Source organism: Onychostruthus taczanowskii, unplaced genomic scaffold (genome assembly GCF_017590055.1).
Source record: "Onychostruthus taczanowskii isolate IOZ18803 unplaced genomic scaffold, ASM1759005v1 scaffold37, whole genome shotgun sequence".
In the NCBI taxonomy this organism is placed as follows: Eukaryota; Metazoa; Chordata; class Aves; order Passeriformes; family Passeridae; genus Onychostruthus; species Onychostruthus taczanowskii.
The window spans coordinates 4,919,888-4,943,684 of record NW_024501126.1 but is presented as its reverse complement, the minus strand read 5'-3'; the positions used below and the strand labels follow the sequence as shown (position 1 = coordinate 4,943,684).

Genomic DNA, 23,797 nt, shown 5'->3' with positions numbered 1-23,797 from the left:
TCTTTTAAGCATCAAATTTAGAACTGCAGGGAATGTAGAGAGGGAAAAACAAAAAAAAAAAAACCAAAACAAAACCACCTCAACCATATCCTGGATAAATCTGAGAATGTGAAAGACTAAGTAACAAGTAAAGTAAGCCTAACAGAGTCATTGCCCCTTTGGGACAGTATAGACTATATTAGGAGTACAGATTACAAGTGAAAGCAAATACACTAAAACAGTGCAGATGAAAATTCTTTTGCGTCAGTAAGACCAGACTGTACAAGTAGATGGGAGTGGCAGCAACATTTATTCCATTTACACACAGAAGTCCTGGGGTAGACCTCTTCCTCCCTGTGGGAGGACCCTTCTCACTGATGAAGAATAAGCCATTTTCATGCCCTTGCAGACAGCCAGATGCCACACGATGAGAATTTAAATACTTTTCATGCCTTTCATTCCTCAAACTGTCAGATGCCCCCCACCCCTCCTCTCCTTTACTTTTGAGTTTGGGGCTATCTGTGCCAGTAGGCCAATGATCATGAATGGGAAGCAAGGCCCATAAGGGACCAAGCTAGGATGCCAAGCTAGGTCAAATTGTGCCATGAAATTCACATCCAATTTTATCCACTAAAGTGGTCAGGGTTATTGGTCTGAAATGTTGCATTCCTTTTTATTTCAGATACCACAAAAGCACCTAACAGGAAACCCAGAATAAAACCACATGTATTTCTCCAACAAAGTTGATAAAAGAAGGCTGACTAGCTCAGTCATACCACAGTCCCTAGACAGATTACATCCAGTCTGGTCTTCTACTTGTCGCCCGGAGATCTGAAGTGACAGCCAGCTGGCACGTTCAGCCGTCCCCAGGAGGCAAGTCACTCTTACACCAAAGCCAAAGATCAAAAGTTTGTCAATACAAGAACAGTGCAAATGGGTGCAAAAAGCTGGGTGATGGGATCTGTCATCTCTAGTACTTCACAGCATTTTGACATGGCATCATAAAAGCTAGCTTGTGCTTTGATGAATCTCCAGCTGAAGTAGATTCTCAGGTGTCAGAAAATTCTTTAAATCTGTGTCTGTAGCTGCTACCATAAAGAAACATGAATAAAGAAAACAAGAGGATTATGCTTCTTTTCTTTTTTTGTCTATTTCTTTTTCCCTCCCTGAAATGAGGAAAGCCACAGGTAATTTAACCAGTAAAACTCTGGACTTGCAATAAAAGGAAATCATTAACACTAATGGAAACATTTCATCTGTTTGATTCTCTTATCAACTCTGTGAGACAAGCTAGTGAATTTAATCATACTGTTAACAAATATGCCCAGGTGTCTCTCCTCTTTGTAATTTCTAACCCCTCAGCTTTCACGGTTTGGAAGTAGCTATAAATTCTCATTTTCCAGCCCTGTGCTTTATATTTCATCCCATATCTATTTACTCAGCACTACAAAACTCCAACTCTGTGTACAGGCCACGTTTCCCATATTTGTCACATTAGGACACTCAGCCCATGCATGGCAGTTCTTGTGTCACAATCATTAGTAAACACAGATAAAATAATCTGTTTCTGAAGTTAATCTTCAACTAGCTGCACCACTTTTGCCCAAAAATTTGCACTCAGCGCCATCTATTGATGCTATTCGGGTTCAGAACACCCTGGCTCAGTCACCACCTAGCACTGAATCACACCACAGGCTTTACCAAACAATTTTAATATATGGACATTAATAGCAGCAATAGTGGGTTAGGCATTAAAAACATTTGCTAAATCAGTGTTACAATTTGCCTCTGTTTCTAATTAGCCCTAGTCTGTTATGTGACAGAAATAAAAATTAAATACTGATAGGAGTTTTCCGAATAAGGACTTTTGGCATGTCTTGCCCTTATTAGTATCTTAGGCACCCTGGAGCTGTGCTCCATACAGCATACTTCCAGTAGTAGCACTAACGGTAGTAAGGGGTGATTAAGTTCTTATTAATAGATCTGCAGCTTGGCATGTCACAATTTCCATTCTGCTGAAGTGGTTATTTTATAGTTCAAGTAAGGATCATTAAGATCTTGGATTCTGCTTCCTTTTTTCTTGGTGGAAATTTTCTTTTCTACATATCCACTCTTACAAAACATTGTTCGGTCTCAGATTTTTATGGTGCATTGTAAGAACAACTCAAATCTAGACAGATACAGCCTTTAGTTATTTAGGTAAAGCTTAGGCTAATAGCAGCTTCCAAAACTTACCTCTAAAAAAGCCTTTTCATGATGCTTTTAGCTCCATCAGTATATCAGTTTACAATTGTTTCAGGGAGTGTAAGTAATCTACGTACTCCTGAATTGCAGAATAAAGACAAACAAGCAAATTTTAATTATCAAAAGTTTCCATGATGAATCTTTGCAACTCCCTGGAAAAAAAGGTGAAGGGCTTGGCAATTTGGAATTCAGGGAGTGTAAGTAATCTACGTACTCCTGAATTGCAGAATAAAGACAAACAAGCAAATTTTAATTATCAAAAGTTTCCATGATGAATCCTTTCAACTTCCTGGAAAAAAAAGTTGAAGGGCTTGGCAATTTGGAGTATTTTGCTGATGTCCTACACAAACCACTCACTACTCCCACACACCTTCATTGTGTTGCCATTGCAAATGCAATTGACTGAACTCAGAAAAAATTGTTTCCAGTAGTAATCATCATCATACCTGGAAAAAAAGGTGAAGGGCTTGGCAATTTGGAATATTTTGCTGATGTCCTACACAAACCACTCACTACTCCCACACACCTTCATTGTGTTGAACTGAACTCAGTTGAACACCTTCATTGACTGAACTCAGAAAAAACTGTTTCCAGTAGTAATCATCATCATACTGAGAAGACACAAAAAATTGTATTTCTTGATCAGTAATTTATGACTGGGGTCTATTCATTTCATTCAGAAATCACTAGGTTTTTACCTGTTTCACTTTATTGGTCCTACAATTTGCAGATATATTTTCACAAGTGCAGGACAAAGCAAAAAACCAAACAGTACCTACCTGACTTATTTCCCCATTAAAAAACTCATAAACCCAGCAGAGAGAAAGTAAAATTTAAAAAATAAAAGTTCTCTCTTTTTTTTGTGGTATCAGAGAAAAATTTAATGAGGAAAAGCTCTACAGATGTGAAGTGGTCCAGCAGGACTGACTGAAATTAGAATGGTTTACCTGGGCCTCATCCAGCCAGGCTTTTACAACTTCAAAGGACAGAAACCTTACTACCAGACTAGAGCACTTGTATCCCAGTGCTTAACCACTCGTAATTCCTAATGCTCACACCCACACAGCACATTTCCCATAACCTCCCATTCCCTGATGATTCCTTTTTAACAGAGGAATGGGAGGAAAACAGCAAATAATTTTGTTCATCCGCTGTATAAGGAACAGGTCAGAAAACTCTTGCACAGACCTGCCCTGTTACCCCCTAATCTGAGGGGCAAACACACCTGCTGGGCTGCCTTGCCTCCCTCCAGGGCCCTTGCGAGGACAGAACAAATTCTGCTCTTGCAGCTGGGAACCTCAACAGCACTCCACTCATCTACAAAAAGACTTGCAGAAGACTGCATACTCATGTATGAATGGCTGATAAAATGATTTTTTTTTTCTGTTCTTAAGTCTCCTAAGAAATTTCCTCAAGAGAACACATGATTTGTTGATCTCACCCACAATTACACAGTAAGGGGCAGGCACCCAAGTGATTTTTACGACCTGGACGTGCAAACCTTAACAAGGGTGAGATTACATCTACTCATTTTGGCTCCTGAAATTAGCCAGGTGTGTCCAATGGCAATCCTGAAGGAGTGGATGTAGCCCATCCGAAGATTGGGCTTTTCTTTTCCGGACAGGAGGAGCATGAAGCAAGGAATTTTCTCACAAAGATTTTCTCAATAGAACATCCATCAAGGATCAGTGCCAAAGTTTTCACTAATAAGAAGCAGCAACTCTAGCACAGAGGTTATAGACTTCCAGTTTAAATATAGACTTCCAGTTTCATTCTGTCACACACAAAAAATCCTGTAATAGGAGCTCCTAAATCCTGTTTGGTTTAGGTCTGAATACGAGTGAGTGAAGCATTTCTTTGGAAGCCATGTTTTAGTAAATCCATAGTAAATCCATGAACCTACTGTTCAACTCTCCTAAGTTACTGAAGCAGGAAGCAGCTTGCTGCTTCCTAAGAACTCATATCAGAAGAACATGTCACATTTTGGTGGAAAAGGGGAAAACTAGCTGGTGTTGGATGAGATGCCCTTTGTGTTTCCCGACCTCACACACAGACATGCGTATCATCAGTATGCGATGCACATGGACCATTCATAATTTCTTTTTATACTCAGGCAACAATCCAGTAGAAAAGTATTATGAAAAAAGCAAATAGGTTTTTGAGAATCCTTAACTGATTTGAAACCAACAGGCTACTGTGCCATAGAGGCAGCTCTAAGCCAAAACTTTTGCAGCAGCACAACACTGAGAACCGTGAGCAGAGCTTTAGACAGGCACTATCAGTTAAGGTTCTGAGGCATCCTCTGGTATTTTTCTTCACACATTTTCCTGTTATCCAAAATACTTATTTTCAGGCTTCTAAGGCTACTTCCAAAATCCTCCTTTTCTGGTACATCTGCTTTCCACAACACTTCAAGACCCAGTTGAAACAGTGTAAGTGCACAAGAGCAGCCACCTAATCGATAGCTCTGACATGTCTTTCAATTGAAGAATTCACGTCACACTTTGGTTTAGTCCAGGTATTACTAAATTTATAACCAGACTATACTGGCAGCAGTCAGCAAGCAGGCAGCTTCCTGCCTTTGAGAGCACAGAAGCTGACACATTCACTTCCCCACACATATACACCAAGACATAGTTGCCTGTTAGCTCATAATTTAGGCTTTTCTTTTTACCCACAAATGATGAAAAGCTCACATGGCTTGAAGGCGTGCTGTTTTCCAATGCTACTCTGACTATTGCTATGCCCATTCTCAAGAGGCTGTTCCCATGGAAAGAAACAGTGCTGAACCAGGAGCATGGTACCAGCAGTCACATTTCTGTCTTCTTACCCTGCCTCAGTGCACAGGGATGGAGCTACAGGGAAAGTGCAATGCAACACCACCACAAACATCTCTTTTTATAGATTACAAAAGAGCTCTTTCTATGATGGACTCTCTGGGTCCCATCCCTCTATGCAACTTGCAGCCTCTTCCGTCACATTTCTGTCTTCTTACCCTGCCTCAGTGCACAGGGATGGAGCTACAGGGAAAGTGCAATGCAACACCAGCACAAACATCTCTTGTTATAGATTATAACTGAGCTCTTTCTATGATGGACTCTCTGGGTCCCATCCCTCTATGCAACTTGCAGCCTCTTCCTTCCACTAGTTTTGCCTATGAACAGCGTACAAAATAGTCACTAGGGCTGGGATCAAGGGGATTTCTCATATTTTTATCAGAGAACAGGGATTCAAGGGAGAACCCTAATGCATTAAATGCAGACTACTAACAATGTATATATATAGTAACATAGGATAGACAGTTGAGCAGAATTTGTGGGAGGAATAAAGCAAAATCATCATCTGGGACAGAAGGACAAAAAAGGTGGAGTCCAGGAAGTTACAAAACTAATTCTGCTGCACGTAATCTTTGTGCCTGCAGAGATTACATATCCTTCTGTCAGCCTGGCTAACTGCTGACAGAAAAAAATAATAGTTATTATTCAAGCTACTACTGAGCGGTTATTATTTTCCCTTCCCACTGCTACTCTGCTTTTCTCCAGCAGATACTCATTAAGATTGACCAAGTATCCTCCCTGACTGCCAAACCCTAGCCCTACATTGCTATCTATTAAAAACAGTTCCCTTTCTCACCACTCACAGATATATATATACATATATATACGAGTTCCTTCCAAAGACTCATTTGTTAAAATTTTAAATTAAGAGTCAGCTGCTGACACTTTAGAGTCCTTTGAGAAGGTTAACATAACAACAAAAGACAAGATACATCCAATCTTTGAGGAGGCTGAAACCTAGATTAAGATTTTGAAAGGAATTTTAAAACTACAGGGAGGAACTAGGAAAAAAAAGTTAATTAAAAGTTAGGGCATCCCAAGGAAGTATTCAGCTGATCTCCTCTTGAGAACACTGCAGGCACTGCCTCCAGCTCCTCTGCTTTCTCATTATCGAAGGATCTAATCCACAAGTACAAAAGAAACATCCATGCTCATTATTCCCTTGAGAAAAACACCACCATCATTTGAGGGCACCCATCTACCTTCCAAGCTCATTCTGAAGGCACTCAGCATGAACAATTTAAAGCAGATGTTCAAAGTGTACATCAGAGAATGGGACAAGGTTGAATGTCACTTCATCCATTAAGTATCCCATAAAAAAAAGTACAGAAGAGTGACTGGTCTCCAAAGTTTATTAAAAATCAAAGAATAGAAAACTTTACATAAAAATATGTCAATTTTAGCTTCCACATAGTTGTCCACACAAAAAATTTAAACATTTTTTTAAACCTGTAGCACATAACCACAGTGATAGCCAGGCCAATTCATTTGGTTCACCATGACTGAAGTGTTACATGATACCACTTTTCAAATGAGTTTTGCTTCAAAATGGACACTAGTATAAGACACCAATTAAAGCCTCTGAAGGCTCTTTAATGTAGTTATGCTCAATATTGCTAGTGTGTGAAGACTAAGCAGTACAGGCTCATGTAACAGCCCTTAGATATTATTTATGAATCAGCTCACAATTTTTAGAACTTTGTTATTGTGATGAGTCTGGAGCATTAAGACAAACTTTCTGCAAACAGATATGCACTACTCTAATTTGGAATGTTGCCCTCTCTCCCCTCAAGGACCTGTTTGTGTTTGACAGATTCAGTAATAACATGAACTACTTCTGCTTCAAAGGCATACAGCATATTAAAAAGCTTCATGCTTGACACCTCATTTCAATATTCAGATACCAGTTTTAAAACCTTCTCTATCTGTACACAGTATAGATGTCCTGTTAACAGGATTCTTCAGCTTTCTCTGCTAGTGGACTTACATAACTCACCTGTAGTTTTCTCTATAGCTTAAGAACTCTCACTTAAAAAAAGGGAAGTCAGAGGGCATGAGATGTGACCTACTCCCAGGACAACTGTGGTGCTTTAAAAACTCAGGGTTAGGCAGGATGTACATTTTTCAAAAAGTTAAAGACAGTGTTTGTCATGGCAATACACACTTGCATAGTATACCTGTATGCATCTGTAAATTAAGTGCCAGCCACTCATACTGTGTACAACACTGGGCTGTGCTCTCCTGCAACACATTAAAAGATACTTCTTGTAATGCTTAGAGCAGCTGAAGTACTTTTTATATATTTGCTCTTAACAGAACTAATGCATACTACTATACAGATTCCTTAATGGAATCAACATATTTCCTTTCTCCACATTCCTTAAGCCGGGTACCTCTGTTTAATAGTGTTGTTTCAACCCAAACATCAACAGGTTACGTTACTAAAATGCATCAAAGCATGTAGTTCACAGCTTTTAATTCCATATCAGGACTTGAACCAACCTTTTTCCCATTCCACTCAAAAGTTTTACTTCTGGTACTACAAATGTTCGATTCGTTGTCTAGTTAAAGAAAATTAAAACTCATTGGTCAGAGCAAGACGATTGATAGAGGCCAGACAATGAGCTAAAAAACACAGGGTCAAAATGCTTTGGAGCTTAGTAAATTCTTAAAACTGTAAGCCAAATCGCACTTTCATTGTGAATCAAGAAGCCTCAAATATTACCAAATGTCATGTTTATAACACTGCTCAGACAACCTGCCAAAACTATGACCCCAACTTAGATAATGCAACCTGGGAAAGGATCTGTAAATTAAAAAACCTCTTCCCCTTAAATATAACTTATGTGATAATATGAAATTAAATTAAAAATTCGAAGTTATTGCACAAATCATACTTCCAATATTTACAGAGAAAAAAAACTGAGCTTTGAAAAAAAACAAAAAACAAACCAGGAGAGCAGCAAATTGACTTTTATGATTTCCCAACTTGATTTGCTGCAAAGAAAAAAAAAATAATTCCAAGGGGCTGAAGTTTCCTTCACTTCTAAAATAAAAGGAACAGATATAGCCACAGCAAAAAAGCTACAGCATTTGTAAATGTCCTTGCAGTTCTACTGTCAGAGCTGCTTCGGCACTGAATGAACCATTGTGGGAAGGCAGAAAACAAACTTCCACATTTAATAAGGCTTCACAGATAAGCACAACTACTTCTTGAAGATGGACTGAACCACCACACAAAGAAACATGCAAAGAAGTCAGCTGCAGATATTTGGCAACACCAATAAAACGATGTGCTGGACGCTGGTCTCCATCCCTCAAGTCGAGTGGCACTCACTCAGTCTGTCTGAACAGGGAAGGTCATTTTGGCATCTGCCATTATCTGCTCAGACTAATAGGCAAGCTGTCTCTGTGTTTTTTCCTTCTCCATATGTTACGATTGTACTGGTGGTGTCCACGGTTACCAACTGGTTGCCTCATGCCTCCACTGCTGACGGGGCTGTAGCTGTTGCCTTGGTTATGAGTTCCTTTCATGGAAAACTTCATTCCACTGTGCTGCTAAAAAAAAATAAAATAAGATGAGCATTCATTTAGCACAAAAACAGCAAACAAAACATATATTAACAGTAGGATTTCCTCAACATATAAGTCACTTCCACAAAACACTGCTTGAAGCAACTGGTCTTTTCATGCTTGTTTATTTACAGCTGTGCAAGTCCCAAGGCACTAGCAGCTTACTAAGTATTTTCTGAAGAAAATGTCCTGCAAATGAAATGGTGTAGATTTCAAAGCATCTTTAACACCCTCGGATCTCAGTATGAAATACACTCACTGTACAACTCCCTTATAAAACCAAAAAACTTCCCAAATAAATACTAATTGTGACAGATGTGTGTATTTTGGAGTATCTCAGCAAGAGCATGACCAGATGAGATACTTCAGTCCTTTCTCCAGAAACATCATGGAGAAACGCAAGGGCATGATCACTTGAGCTGATGCATGGGGAGTAGAAGTCTGCTTTCCCCATAATCTCAAGTCAGTGACAGGCTAACTAAGTATGGCTTGTGAGGAGCTTGTAAATCCTACTGGTCTGATCATCAGCTTACAGAGCTCCTAGACTGTACCTCATATGCAGACCAAGGCAAAACAATTAAGTGATCAGAAATATTGCATAACACTTTCATTGGGGGATCTCCAATAACTTGAAACAAAAACTGCCCAGAAGGTTTAGTAGCAGCCTGTGTAAACCTACCCCACCGTAAGGTACTACAAGCATCTCTATCACTTAATGGCACACAGTAAGTTGGCTTAATGTGTATGTACTTAAATTAGGTACAAGAGTTTCAGAAGATGAAACTGAAAGACTTCTTAAACTGATAACATCAATGCAAGCAACCTTTCCCAATGTCTGACAGCAATAACTCAACAGACAGCTGATTGCCCATAACAAGCCTTAAGGGGTTGAACAGGAACACAGCTAACATTTGGGACAATTGCTTGGAACACTGAAGTAGCTGCAGGTATTTAACATTGTGTATTTCCAAATGAGTGTGAAGTAGAAAGAAACAAGAACAACAAGCCACAATTGTGCGCACAAAACAAAAAGTTATTGAAAGCATAATTCCATAAGCAACATTTTACTGTCAAACTGTTACTACTAGAAGAGACACTGAGCATCCAGAAAGACAAACTGGTGAAGACCAGTGTTGAGGAACAACCACAGTTAACTACAGGATGGCAAAAAAACCTTAAAATTATTTTTGATTTATACAGTGTCCTACTGCAACTTAATCAACCTTCAACATGCAACTTCTAAACACCAAGTCCTGTTCTCAGACTACCAGTGGCAAAATAATTCAAGGACAAACAGAGAAAGAAAACGCAAGCTGAGAATTTTTCATATTTAAGAGACTACTTCCCAAACATAATTTATTGATGTATATTTCATAAATAGATTCTGGTAGACATTTTAGCAAGTAAACAACATGAAACTATGAAAAATGATGTTTTCTATTTTTGGCAAGTGGTCCTTCAAGCAAACACACCATGTCACATCCTTGTGCAAAGTTTTCTAGTTCAGTAAGTATATCTCTGACTCAATTATATACAGACATTTACTTGAAATGACATCAAAATACTAAAAACTACCCTGTAATAGTAAAACACTAGAAGTAGCCAGTTGTCACAGTGACCCTCAATTACGTGCTGAAGAAGGACAGAGGAAAACTTTAGTATTGCTACTGGACAACTAGAACAAAAATGATCAAGGAGCATACAAACTTCCAGGAAGCCCATCCATCCACTTCAGTTGAAAATGTGAAAAATGTGAAAAATCTGGGAATTTCCTGCTCAATATGAATGAGGGTTCACAAAGAAAAAATCTACTGGGAGCAGGATGGCAAGTGACCTCAAGATCAGTCAAGCAGCACAGCAAGCATGAAAAGTGCATCTACATGTATCCTAAAAGATGTCATACCCCTTGTTTGCTCAAAAGGTAAACAAACCTTCAAAGAATGATTAGTAACCTAGCCAGAACATGAACTCAAGCTTGTGATGAAGCATTCTACATTGTTTTTAGGTCATCAAGATAAACACTGTTAACCTATTGGAGCAGGATCTGAATCCATCAGTCTCATGACTCATCAGCTGAGAGAGGTGCTTAAGGAAATTGATTCAGGGACCACTTCAGTCAGAGATGATACCTTTATATTTACCAGTTCTCAACTACATCTTGTTCTCTAGTTTGTTAATTTTTTTTTAACCATCAGCTTTTAGCATCCTGCATCCTGTGCTATGGCATTTCACAGCGTAAATGAGCATCACATTTAAACTGAGCCTACTACAGGATGATCTATCAGTTCTTGGAGAAAATAATTTCATGTCATTCCGTTCTCTAACTTTTTCATATACTGCTGATGACCACACAGACCTAGCTTATGATTGTTTAACCTCACCTTGTCGAGGTTAAACAATCATTCTTTCTTCACACAGAAGCAATTCCATGTGTTTGATCACTATTAACATCTTTCCCTATTCTGCTTTCATTTGTGTTTTGACTTTCCTCTGATGAGGAAAGAAATGGCAAAATTATACTCCCTGGTGGTCTTCTGCAAGATGTCATCTTTACAAGAAACTGTGTGCTCAGGGCCTACCACTCTCTATAAAGCTTAAACTATTTCTCTCCCTCCTGGTGCATCACCTTGAAATGTCCTTCTGCATCCTTTCTCAAATAGCCCTTAAGGTGCTTCACATCACCAGCAAACTTCACCAGGCTTCATCCACTGCCTTTTAGATATTAGGCAGCACAAACTCCTGCAAGGCTTTCCTGGTGAACTCTATCTTTTACAAAAACTGAATTTTTTGTTCCTAATTTTCCAATTAGTTAATTGTTTAAACGACACATGTATCATTCACCTAGCTTCCTTCAGGACCTTTGATAAAATAAATTTACTTCATGTTTTTGGACATCTCAAGAGGCTGCATCGAACATCTTTCTTCTGTGCACCAACTTCTGGACATTCCCATGCTCAGGACTGACACAACCACTGAGAGATGATATCTGTAGCAGATGATTTCTAGAGAGATCAGATAATCCAAAAAGAAAGCCCTTCCTCTGTGATATGTCAAAAATCTTCAATTTAGAAGTTTCAACTTCTTTGATCTATTTCTCTAGCTAGAACAACCTCTCCCATCTTAAGGCTATTGATTCACCAAACAGAACAGATAGAACTGGTTTGATTTTTACCCGCATTGAATAATCTGCTACATATGGAGGGTAAACTAAGGAATTCACATTTAAGGCAAGGCTGGGGGTGAGGGTAAGGTGAGATTCCTCATCACATACCAGGTCAAAAAAGCTTCCAGGGAAAAAACTCAAACATAAAGCAGAAAAACAACCAAACAAAACCCCCAGAATCTACAAAAAAAAAACCCCACAAAACAAACAAACAAACAACAAAACCAAAAAAATACAAAAAAAAACCAAAAAAAAACCCACAAACAAACAAACAAACCAAAAAACCAAACAACCACCATTGGAAAATTTAAAAAAAAGAAAAAGCTAAAAAGCCCCAGAAAAAAACTCAATAAAACAAATCTGGGTGCAATAGAAAGTCCAAGTAATTATTTGCTAAGGAAACAAAATTTCTATTCTTAAATACTGGCAAATTTACTGTACAAAACTGCTGATATTTAAAGACTGCCATTATTCAAAAAGAAAATTTTTAGCCAAAAATCAATCCCCTACAATTTGAAATAACACAAGTAACATAAAGAGCTGAAGTCTAAACATAAACAGGCTTCTGAATTGTTCTGGTCTTTTGTTAGGTTTCTTTTTTTGTCTGATAGAATTTCTAAAGTAAGGAGAAAAGAAAGTCAGAAAAATGTTGATAATAAAGTATCTGTGTTCAACTTAAAAATAGATTATACATACAGTGCTCCAAAATGATTGGTAAGTACTTACAGAAGTAAAGGAAAATCTTAGAAAAGGAGTAAGACAGTTCTGAAATATGACATATTTAATATTTTGTTGTTAAGAGGATTAAAGGCCATGACTGACTCTAGCCTACAGCTGATCAGACTTGTAATCAAACTCACACACCTCAAAACCATTTCATGTGAAATACCAGAGTAGAATTCAGTGCTACCTTAATGTACCATTAACATTTTAAGTATCCCTTAAATAACCTATTCTCAAAATTCATTCTCAAAATATTTCAAAAAGTTGGCAATATTTCCAAACTCTCTATTTTAGGCTTGTAGCACTCAATTGACTTTCTGATCATAACATCTGTAAATACACTAAAAAATGTAACTTTTTCTTTATTAAATAGATTCATTGTTTTGCAGAGAAATAATGGTCAATGACCTAACCAACGTTTTAGTCACAAGTACACAAGCAATAAGCCAATTATTAGGCAACCTAGCCTCATTACTTTAGACTAGTTAACAAGATTCTGCAAGATATTTGCATGTGCATGACCCGGTAAGATTTCTATGTGGTTTAGAATTCTAAGCTGAAGTAGAGACAAACCAAAATAAATTATTCCAAAAGTTGTTCAGTATTGGCAGTCTAGGGAAATAAGGCTCAAAGCACAGTAGACAAAGACACTTCTCTTTTTGGGACCTACAGGTCACTCTCAGCTACAACTGATAAAATCTTGAGTCCTGAATAGATTTTATAAAATAAGCCCAAACTCTTTTCTAAAAGGGGGAATTTTTTGACCCAACTGTCAGAACTGTAAGATTGTAATTCTGTTACTAAAAGGGGAAATTTATGGACCCAGCTCTAAGAACAGCAAAGAAAAGGAAAATCAGCACAGGGACTAAAAAGAGCTCAAAAGCAAGAAAGATTTTAGATGTTTCTTACCTTCTAGCACAAGAGAACTTGGAAAAATGAAAGCTTCAAGGGAGCAGATTATTTCAATATTTCATACCTTATTCCACTTCATTATAGATCACTGGCAGAGCTACCACACAAAGGTCAAGGTTCCCTTCACCTTTCACAACAGGTTAGGCAATATTAGTATGAGCAGCTCCAAGATAAATTAGTATCTGAGAGAGCAGAGGGCCTAGTCCCCAAAATGAGGGGCTGACAGCAAACAGTACCATCAGCATCGCAGCAAATACCGAACTACATTACGGTAGAGAAGGTAGAATGACACATGAAATAAATATCCTTTTTGATCTTGTCAGTACTCAAGTTTCAAAACTGAGGGGCAAGAGTCAAAACAATGCTACCAGAAGACAGAACTCATACTGCAACTTTGCTGCTGTTGTGACACGGGCCGTGAAGTGTATCTGCATACTTGTCACTACAGAGAACAAGAGATAATAGCTTTTTTACAACAAAGCTGACAGTTTCAGACCTTAAAAAGAAATCTTATCTCACTGAGAATTCTCACTTTTGATTTGGAACAGAAAAACTATTACTACAGTAAGAAAAATCCTTTCCAAATGATACGGTGATACCAATACATGTGAAAAGGTCTGCAGAGGAAATACATATGTGATTATTCAAATCCATCTCAGTTTGTGAGCAAAAATCTGATTGCAATGACATTGGAAGATAAAGGAGTACTACGTTAACAAAAGGAAGGTATGACTTCTGCATTTCCGTTCTTTTATTTATGGTGGGGTTTTTTTGTTTCTAAGAAACTGCTACGTAGACCTTCCTGCAATTCAGAAAGCACTCAGGAAGCAGCCAACAATGTGGCCAGAGGATTTCATACCGTCCTTTAAACATCTAGACTAGATGTCTATATGGAGACCTCTGGAGACCACTTAATCCAACATTGTGTTGTAAGCAATCAGATTAGGTTATCCAGGGTCTGGTTAGGCGAAGTCAGTTTCCACACATGGAAGGATAACACCACATAAAGACTGTATAAATATAAGGCAACCTAGACGAAAAATCTCCAGTACTGTTTTCAGCTGAAAAAAACAACCTCTGAAACTCAGATCCAGTTTTTCCTTCTCCTCTTTTCTTAGAAAAGGAAATAAAACATCATCTTCCCCTATATTTTGCATGTGTTAAAAACCCAACAATGTTCGGTCACACACAGAAGATGAGAGCCTGACATTTAGAATCAAAACTGTTTCCAAAGTACACAACCATAGTCTACTTCCTATGAAAACACATGGACACTGAAAAATTATTCCACCCTAAATGAGAACATTCTCAATTTAAAAAAATGACAAAAATGTTTGTTTGAATGAAGAGGCCTTCAGTACCTAAACAGCTTAAAAATGCCATTGAACAAATCAGGTCATTTCTAAATTGAAGTTGACATACTGAAAACACTGAAATATCTCAATATACAAAGGGAATTCAGCATACCTCTGCACTGACACAAATTAAAACGTGTCTTTACAAACTTAGCCTTCATCCAAATGAGCTACACTTGACGGTTTGCACTCATCTAAAATAAATTTTGACTCAAATCCTGGACCAATTTGGTTTGCAACACTACCAACCTTCCAGCAATCATCTCAGAGATACAAGCAGTATCAGCAGTATTAGTGAGACAAAGCAACACCTTTAACAATTGTTCTGGATAAAAGCAAACTGAAACAAAGTATGCTAGCCACAGAAGTGCCTGTAATGCAATATAAAAAAGCAGATGAAAGTTTAAATGTTCTGCCTTATTTTGCCAAACTCAAAAGTATCTGGGGAAAAAAAAAAAAAAAGTATCTACTCCTGCAAGCTCCTTTACAGTTTTTGACTGTGGTATTTCAGCACTGACATTAAGGTTTCACTTCCTAGTTGTCTCCATAGCAATGAACATATTCCCAATCAGACACCACTGATCTTTACTGGAGACTTCCTCAGACACACTGGAAGCCAGCCAATGCAGCAGAGGGACTGGTGCTTGCTGGCTTTAGATACTTGGGAATCAAAACACAACGCTTTGGGGGAAAAAGAAAGCCTCTTAAAAGCTAAATGAAAGAGTTCTTCTGACCTAAGAAAAAGGAAGTTTCTTCTATCTTAATTTTGGTAACCTAGTGAACAGCAATCCAGCATGAATTACACTTATCTCAAAGTAACAACAGGGAATGTAGTCCCCTCCTCTCCTTGGGAAGTCATCAAGCAATTTCTGCCCCCTCTACTCATCTGGACATGCATCTCAACATCTTTTTGCTTATTTCTAATGGACAACACTGCTTCATGAACTTCAAGTAAAATTTCAAACTGCTGTCAGCAGAGTAGAAGAATGATTACCTTGGAAAAATGATGGATGATAATGATCCGGAAAAGCACTCAGACCTGTGCCAGGAGCTTAATCAGTCCCTGAACTACCTGGAAATTCTCCAATTAATTATGCAGTACATAAATAGAATTGGCAATCACAGCAAACATGTTTCAAAACTGAAAATACCAGGAAGCTTTAACAGCAGCAATCTTGCCTAGAAGGCAGTAATTTGTTCAAAATACAGTTAAATGCTCTTGGCATCTCCTGCTTTTGAGAGTTGTATTCGACACCTAGATACAGCTTTCCAAGCTGTAGAGGTGGAAGAAGTTGCCAGGGAGAAAGCTGAAGACACCAAACAGACAAATTATTGCCTTTCAAAATTTTTAGAATATGAAAGAAGACTTGCTTTTAAGGAAGTCTTGCACATGTGCAAATCTACCAGGGCAGGAGTCCTCTAAGAGGTCACCTATTAGGAGTTACAAGCTAGCTGATTCCCATCAACTCAAAAGAAAAGCCATCAGCCTAATCCAGCACAGTCATGCTCCAGAAAGTTGGAAGTGGAAAAAAGATATTTTACAGTATTCTGGGTAAAGTTATTTCATTTCCCACTTCTGATTCAATCATGAACTTTACCAAAAAACCCCACTTCTACTTCACAAAATATAAGCTTTTGGTAAATTCAATGCAAATAACCTATTATCCCATTTCTAAACTACAGGTAGCAAGAAATTCTTCTTATTTAAAGTGATTCTCTAAGGCACATCTTTGTTAAGCAAAGCCACAAAAAAATTCCTGCTTTTAAACATTTAAGTACCATAAAACTACTAACAGAACAGTTAACAATCACTTGAAAGGACAGCCAAGGAACAGAAAGCCAGAAAAAGTGCTACAAAGCAGTTGTTTTCCAGGATTCAAAATTCTAGCAGACATCCAAAATTCACACAACACATTGTCTCTTCACAACTGTGGGAAACACTCTGAACGCCAGCTTGCTCTGTACTAACTACTGCATTCCTCCTAACTAGCTCCAGGGCACTTCAGAAAAGCAGAGCTGTTAAGGAAAAGAATAATCTACACTAAGTTCGTATTTGAGATGAAATTTAACTTAAAATAACTCCCCAGTTTTATTCCAGAAAAATTTCTGAAGTTTCAGACTGGACTATATTCACTAGCCAGTGAATACTCAGTTGCAGACATTATAATAGAAATATATTATCCTATTAGCTTCTCACTAATAAATTTCCTGTGCAGGTAAGATGGTATTGCCTAGGTGGGACTGAGCGGTAGGGAAAGGAAGGAGGGGAAGAATCTGTCCAATCAGTTAGAAGCTTAAAACCAAAGGCAAGTCAAGGGAAATTATAATTTCCCCTCTACTCAGCTCAGGTGAGGTCACACATGGAGTGCTGGGCCCAGGTCTGGACTCCCCAGGGACAGAGATATGGACAAACAGGAGAGTGTCTAGTGAAGATCCATGAATTGTTGAATCAAATTTAAAAAGACATTAAGTTGAAAATCTCCGGGCCCTTGATTCCCAAGAACTCTGATAGAAGGACTTGGAGAAGTACGAAGAGAACCTGACCAAAACCAAGTTTCAAAGAAACCAGCTCACTGTTTTGTTACCACAGGCAACCTACAACCCACAATTTGCATTAAGCCTTGTGTGAGGCATGTCTGACTAATATATCAAGACTAATTATCAACACTGAGGGAGTGTTTTCCTGCAGAAAGATGCACTGAGGTTGTACCAGAATGGACAGATTAGCTAAAATACATTCAGGTCCCAGCACAATTTTGCAAACATTTAATTTTTTGGTAAAAAACCTTGTGCACATGTCCATAATCAATCTTCTGTTCTCTATCTTTAAAATGTAGTACAGAATATTAGAAGTGTAACCAAATCTAATAATTCAAAATCAAGACAACAAAATAAGCCTAGAAAGATCAGTACTATTCCTTAAAATTCAAAAACTATCTTAAAGCTCCACCACCTATATGGTGGTGGAAATTCAAGAGCCTAAGGATCTACAAATATCCCACCAGCTGGGCACCAGGACTCTCAAACACAGCTTAAGGAGTCAGACACCCAACTCTCCTTCTTTAACCTGCTCCTAGGTGTCTGTCTTGCGCAGGGGCTCTTCTACTCAAGCCCTTTCCCACCCTCTGTTCTCCCCACACCTCTGACACAGCAGTAAGTACTTTTATGACCACATGAAGCTCAGCACATGCTCTGTGAAGGCTATCCTCAGAGGCCTTAGGACTGACAGCACAGCGCACATGACCTGCACCTGCGGAGTGATCGCTCGCTCGCTCGTGACGGAGTTGCTGGCTCATACCTGATTACTGGCGGCCATTATCAGGGCTCTTGGAGGCGCAGGTTGGGGTTTACCACTTGGCAGGGGCAATGCGGGTGCTAAATTGGCCATAAGCTGGGTCGGTGCTTGAAGACTGAACTGGTAAACATTAGGAGCTGGGCAAGGTGGTGTATCTGATTCCTTTTGGCAGAGAAAAAGGGGAAAAGAAAAGCAACTTTACAGAAAGTACAGTATATACAGGCTATGCATGTGAAAACGCACCCGAAATATCAACTCAAGTGAATATTGTAAAACATAATGATTTTTGTTCAATACTAAAAAAAAAAAATAAAAGCCAGCACTATGTTTATTTTATACATCTAGCAAAAGTTTAACTGAACCTCCATTAAGATGACAATGTCAACAGGTCTATGGCAATCACATGTCAGTTCCAGTCAGCACAAATCTAAAGCCAAAGTTATGTCTCTAGCAAATTCACACTAGAAGATGAGAACTAAAGCTGGGGAAAAAAAAAAACAGAACAAAACCAGCAACACTCTGGGTGATGGAAAAGCAAGAATTTTAGTTGTCATGACAGATTCAGTCCTCAGAAGTGTTCTGGAGTGTACTGATTTGTATGGCAAAGTTACTCACTGCAATTGTCACAACCTTCTCCCACTCCACCAAGCAACAGCAAAGTTAGGGCTCCACCTCCCAATAAACAAGCTGATGCTCTGCCCCTCAGGACCAGTATATATGCACCAGTCACACGCGTCATGGCTCTCGGGGAGTTCTGCTCCCCTCGCTTTCCATCTGAAACCTGAGGGATAGTTCTTCAGGGAAAGCAAAATGGATGCAGGATAACAGAAAAGATACTGCAATGGAACTGATATCACTGATTACTATTCCTCCTTCCAGCCTGATCACCTGCAATCTCAGATGCATCCTAAGCAAACAGATGGATGATGCTTAAGTACTGTTTATCTGGAACACCCAACAGCAAGGAGGCAAGCTCACACCCAGGGGTTTACTGGAATTGCTGAAGTCTGAAAATACCCAACTACCTGAGTTCCTAAATGATCAATTATTTTCAAGTTAAGAAAGGCAGAAAGCAAGCTACAGCCTTTTAAAACAACTTTGAACACAACAACACTTGTAAAACTTATTTTTCAGCCATAACATAATGACAGAAGTAGCTTCCCCTACGTTTCACTGCTGTTTTTTTACCACATTCTTAACTCCAAAGCATTCTGAACTTAAAAACAATGGAATGACCTATTCTTTATCCTAAACCACTAGTGTTTTTTCCACTGCCAGCTGTTGGGTTCAAAATATAGCAAGAGATGGGGGTTGGCCAATTAGTAGTTTAGAAGTTACCACATTAAAAGGGCATTATTGGCTCAGGTCATCATGGATCCTTACTGTTGAAGTAATTACTCAAGTATTCTATTGCTCTGTCCCTAAAGATTAATCGCCTGGAAACAAAGACTCTTCACTTAAATCACATGAACTTTAAATAGATCTCCAGCAGTACTACTTGCCCTCAAATGATCTTGTTTTCTAAATTAGATTCTTCAGTTAGAGAATAGGCTGCTCACGAAGAGAAACAAGAGAATATTTGAAAGCTTTTCTTGGAGAAGAAGATTATATAAGTGAGACTGACAACTGTGAATACTGAGCAGCCTAAGCAATGAGCTACTACAAAGCATAACTTGCATCCCAGCTGAATTGAATACTCACGGTAGAAAGAGTCCTCAATAAAACCAATTTGTTAGAACAACCAGTCTTTTATTGGTCTGTATAAAGTTGTGCTTACTAAAAAATAAGATGTAGAAAGAAAGGAGCTGCTCTCCTATTAGTTCAACTAGTGATAAAAGTTAAGAATATGCCTCTGTGAAGCAGATAACTGCATCATGAATTCACCAGAGACACATCATACTTGTGAAAAGAATCTGCGCAGAAAGTTTCTTATTTATGAGATCAGATGTTTATTCTTTAATAAATATGTCCATCACAGAGGGAAACTAGTGCTGTAGCACTGACCAAAAATTAAGCTTAGTTGATGCCTAGATTGGATAGCATTTTTCTCCTTTGCCCAATCCTGAAGTATCAACACTGCGGGAACAGGCTGAGGTCTCCACAAAGATGAGTTTCCTTGGACACTTTTGGTCATGGAATTATTAAAAACTAATCAGAAGAAGGGGAAATGAACAGACAAGTTCTAAGCATGCTCACAAGTACCCAAGAGGTATCAGATGGGATGGAAAAAGGAATTTAACTAGCCAAACCAATGTGCAAATCTACTGCAATGCAGCCCTCACAAACCTGACCAAAGAACAATTTCAGTGTCTCCATTCAAAGAATCTCCCCTTTCTCTTCTGCTTAGATTCCTGAAGATTCACATACCGAACTCAGATGGGACAGTTCTCATTAATGAGATTTCTAAAGGGCTTTAAAAAGAAAAAAAGAGTAGCAGATGGAAGAGAAAAGAGCATTGCAACATTTAACTGAGATTAGAATTCACCACAAACTAAGCTTGTGTAGCTTTATTTTAATTTTTAAAGGCATATTTTTCTGCCTCAAGTGTGATTTACTGAAACACATCTCATACAGGCAGATTATCTTTTTCTAAGGCAATACTGGATTGCCAATGGCATTACTGTATGGAGTTGATATTGACTGACTTATATTACTGATATTTTGATGCTCTTGACTTCAAGATGATCAAAATCCTTCTGTAAAGAGCAGTACCCAAGTTTAATCTTTCTTAAACTGAAAGATTAAACTTGGATCAGAAAATTGAACCCAATGTGAACAAATCTCATTTTCCATAGGCACAGCCTACACTGAAAGATTAAATCTTTCTCGGTCTTCTGCAACAGATTCTTAAGTGTAATGTGCAAACTTAAAACATTACAGAAGTTCAGATGGCCTACAAGTAAATACATGGAGGTAACACTTTCAACACATTAGGTACACATCTTGAAGACAAAAGCTCTGACCACTACTAGGGTGAGAGCTACAGAGGTCACATTAAAAAAGATAAATGTTCACTAAAGAGGTATGATCTCTCAATTGATTTTAGCAGATAATGTAGGGATAAAGCTACAAGACTTCATCTCATAAAGCAGTACCTCATCCTGCAAGGAAAATATCTTCTAAAGATATCCTTTTGGAAACCAAGAAAGACTAACAGATGCAGGTTTATCCTCATGGGATGTTTTCATTTTAAAACATGCTCTTTAACCAGTTTCAACTTTCTGACTAAGAACTTGGAATGCAGAAGGAAGATTTCTACTACTCATAGCCCTGATTACTGTGGACTCCGGTTTACTTTAATGCTGGAGAAAGTATGGAAGATACCTAGAAACTCAAGTGTTACTGATGAACTTCTGTCTAGACAGAAACAGTGCAACAGTGCAGTCATATCAAAGATTAAGAACTTAAATCCAGGCTTCTTTTCTTGACATAGGATGAAAACAAAGTAAAATAATTTACTTTTCTGCAAAATGCATCTTCCATTATAAGAAGACTAAGGACCCCATCACCAAGAGAATATTTACTTCCCAAAACCTCATTACAGACTTGGTCTGGCCATAAGAGTTTATTTCAATTCCATTAACAACTCAAGGCTTGAGATACCTGGTAACTTCAGGTTAACAACAGCTACCATTTCAGTGCTTTCCATTTTCAAGACAGTATGCTTTCCTAAGAACTGAAATCGCCTGAGATTAATTCACGACCCCATTGTGTTTAAGTTTGGCTCAATGTGAAAGGAGTCTAACTATCCTAAAGTTAGTACTCAGAAATAAAAACTTAAAACAATAGAATCCAAGTTTCTTGATAGCGTGATGAGTTTGGGTTTTCACCCCCATCTCTAAGAAGGAACTACAAAAGTCTTGGCAAAAAAGATCCTTATTGTTTCCACCCTCAAAATTTCTTCCACTAATTAAACAATTTTTTTTTCTCTTTCCCACAACATTCAGGAGCTGGAAGCTGTGAGAGAACAATGACCATTTCAATAAAAACTCTGTTCCATCTTTGAAAGCAAAGAACTGAAAATTGTTGTTTATAGTTAATGCTTTACACTGTAACATTTGCAAGTGTTCCTCTCCTTACTTACAATTACATCTCATACAGGCTGATTATACCTTTTTTCTAAGGCAATAGATTGCCAGTCTTACTCCTTCTGACTTCTCCCATTCCAGCCTTCTCCATTACACCTGTCTCAGCATCTGACATTATTATGTGCCAATTCACAAAGGTGAACCACAGAAACAGTAATCACATTCTTACTAGTTTCACTTTCTGAATCAGCTCACCACAGGATTAGGTGAATGCCAGTGCAAAAAGCAGGAGCAGCTAATGAAAGGAAATTTGGCTAGCACATACATCCTATTACTGAATTGGCATAGTAATGTGCAAAACCACCTTCCTTTGAACATAAAGCAACACCAGAGGACTTCAGACATTTCCTAGTTTGTAGGAGAACAGGAGAAGAACTTCAATGCATGCTCTCACTTAAATGGCTTTAGCTCCAGCCTACTTAACTGTGCTTGATAAACCAGCATGCTTCCCAAGGTGACTGTATGATCAGCCCCTGCCCTTATCCCATTTCTTCCACATTGTGTGCCATTTCCTTTCTTGGTAGGTGGAGCCATAACTTCTACTATTGTGTAAATAAAGTAGAATGGAGACGAACAAAATTTCTACTTCTGTGGAAGGCCACAGGATAATTTGTATCAATATAGTTGCTCCACTTCCACTGGCCAGCCTATAAACAGTGTAAGTCTTAAGGTGAAATTGGTTGATTTTTCTGCCTTTCATTTTGAAAAGAAAATATCTTGGTCATTGTGATTACAGAAGGGGAGAAATGAAAAGAATAGAGGACACACAAGCAAACTGAAAAATATGCATCCTCCAAAAGCATTACTGTTTGTTTTACAGAAAGACAACTGAAAACATTATCTACCATGTACCAGATTAAATACAATCCCCGTACCCCTTCAACCACACTTCATTATACCTGGAGAGGCCAGACTGTAAGCTTATTCCACGTTTTATCAATACTGTATTTCAGATAAGCTATCTTAAATAAAAAAGATCCCAAAAGTGTGTCATTTAAAACTTCCTTTGTTGCCCCAATACTTTTATTTCACAGGCTTTTAACTGGTCTATATATAAAAATATTTCTACTTTGATTTTCAAGTTGTGCACTGAATTACAGGATTCCTTATGAAAGCTGAACGTGCACCCTACTAGACTATAAATACTGAATTTAGGTTTTCTTCCATCCTAAAACATCTTAGGTACCTCTCTGGGGTTTTCTTTTTCATGGGAGGGAATGTTTAGATATGCAAGACTACAGCTTAGACTTTGGCATCAGAAACTAGCTGAAGTCAACTCTTAAAAAAATATGTGCTCCTCTCCTTACTTCACTGACCTCACAGCAGTAAAATCCCACTTTACTTGCTGAATTACAGATTCTCTCTGCATCCTGTGCTGCTTAGAATAACTTATTAAATAAAATTACTTTAGAATTTTGTATTCAAAATTGTGCCTCCTGCAGCTTTGCAGAAAATTACTCTTACTTCAAGTGGATATGAAGAAGAGACTGCTCAAGGAACTGATGCAGAAGAACTGAAGAAAAGCATGAGACAGTATAAAACTCCACACTGTCAGAGATACAGGTTAAAAACTTCAGAAACAAACATGGGGCCATACAGTGAAAGAAGAAAACAGGCAAAAGCAGCAC

General features: G+C 38.3%; 1 protein-coding gene across 4 annotated transcripts in view; it reads right to left on the bottom strand.

Moving 5' to 3' along the window:
* Window positions 1-6,397: 6,397 nt before the first annotated feature.
* The window catches only part of TENT4A (terminal nucleotidyltransferase 4A), a 58,442-nt gene continuing 41,042 nt past the window's right edge, over window positions 6,398-23,797 (bottom strand). The window contains exons 11-12 of one of the 4 annotated variants that reach the window (XM_041411829.1): window positions 18,085-18,243; window positions 6,398-8,618 (exon numbers count right to left, since the gene is read on the bottom strand). In XM_041411829.1, the coding sequence (XP_041267763.1) occupies window positions 8,439-8,618; window positions 18,085-18,243 (339 nt within the window). In that variant the 3' untranslated portion in view covers window positions 6,398-8,438. The remainder of the gene's footprint in view (window positions 8,619-18,084; window positions 18,244-23,797) is intronic. The other 3 variants (XM_041411830.1, XM_041411831.1, XM_041411832.1) reach the window with 3 other exon arrangements.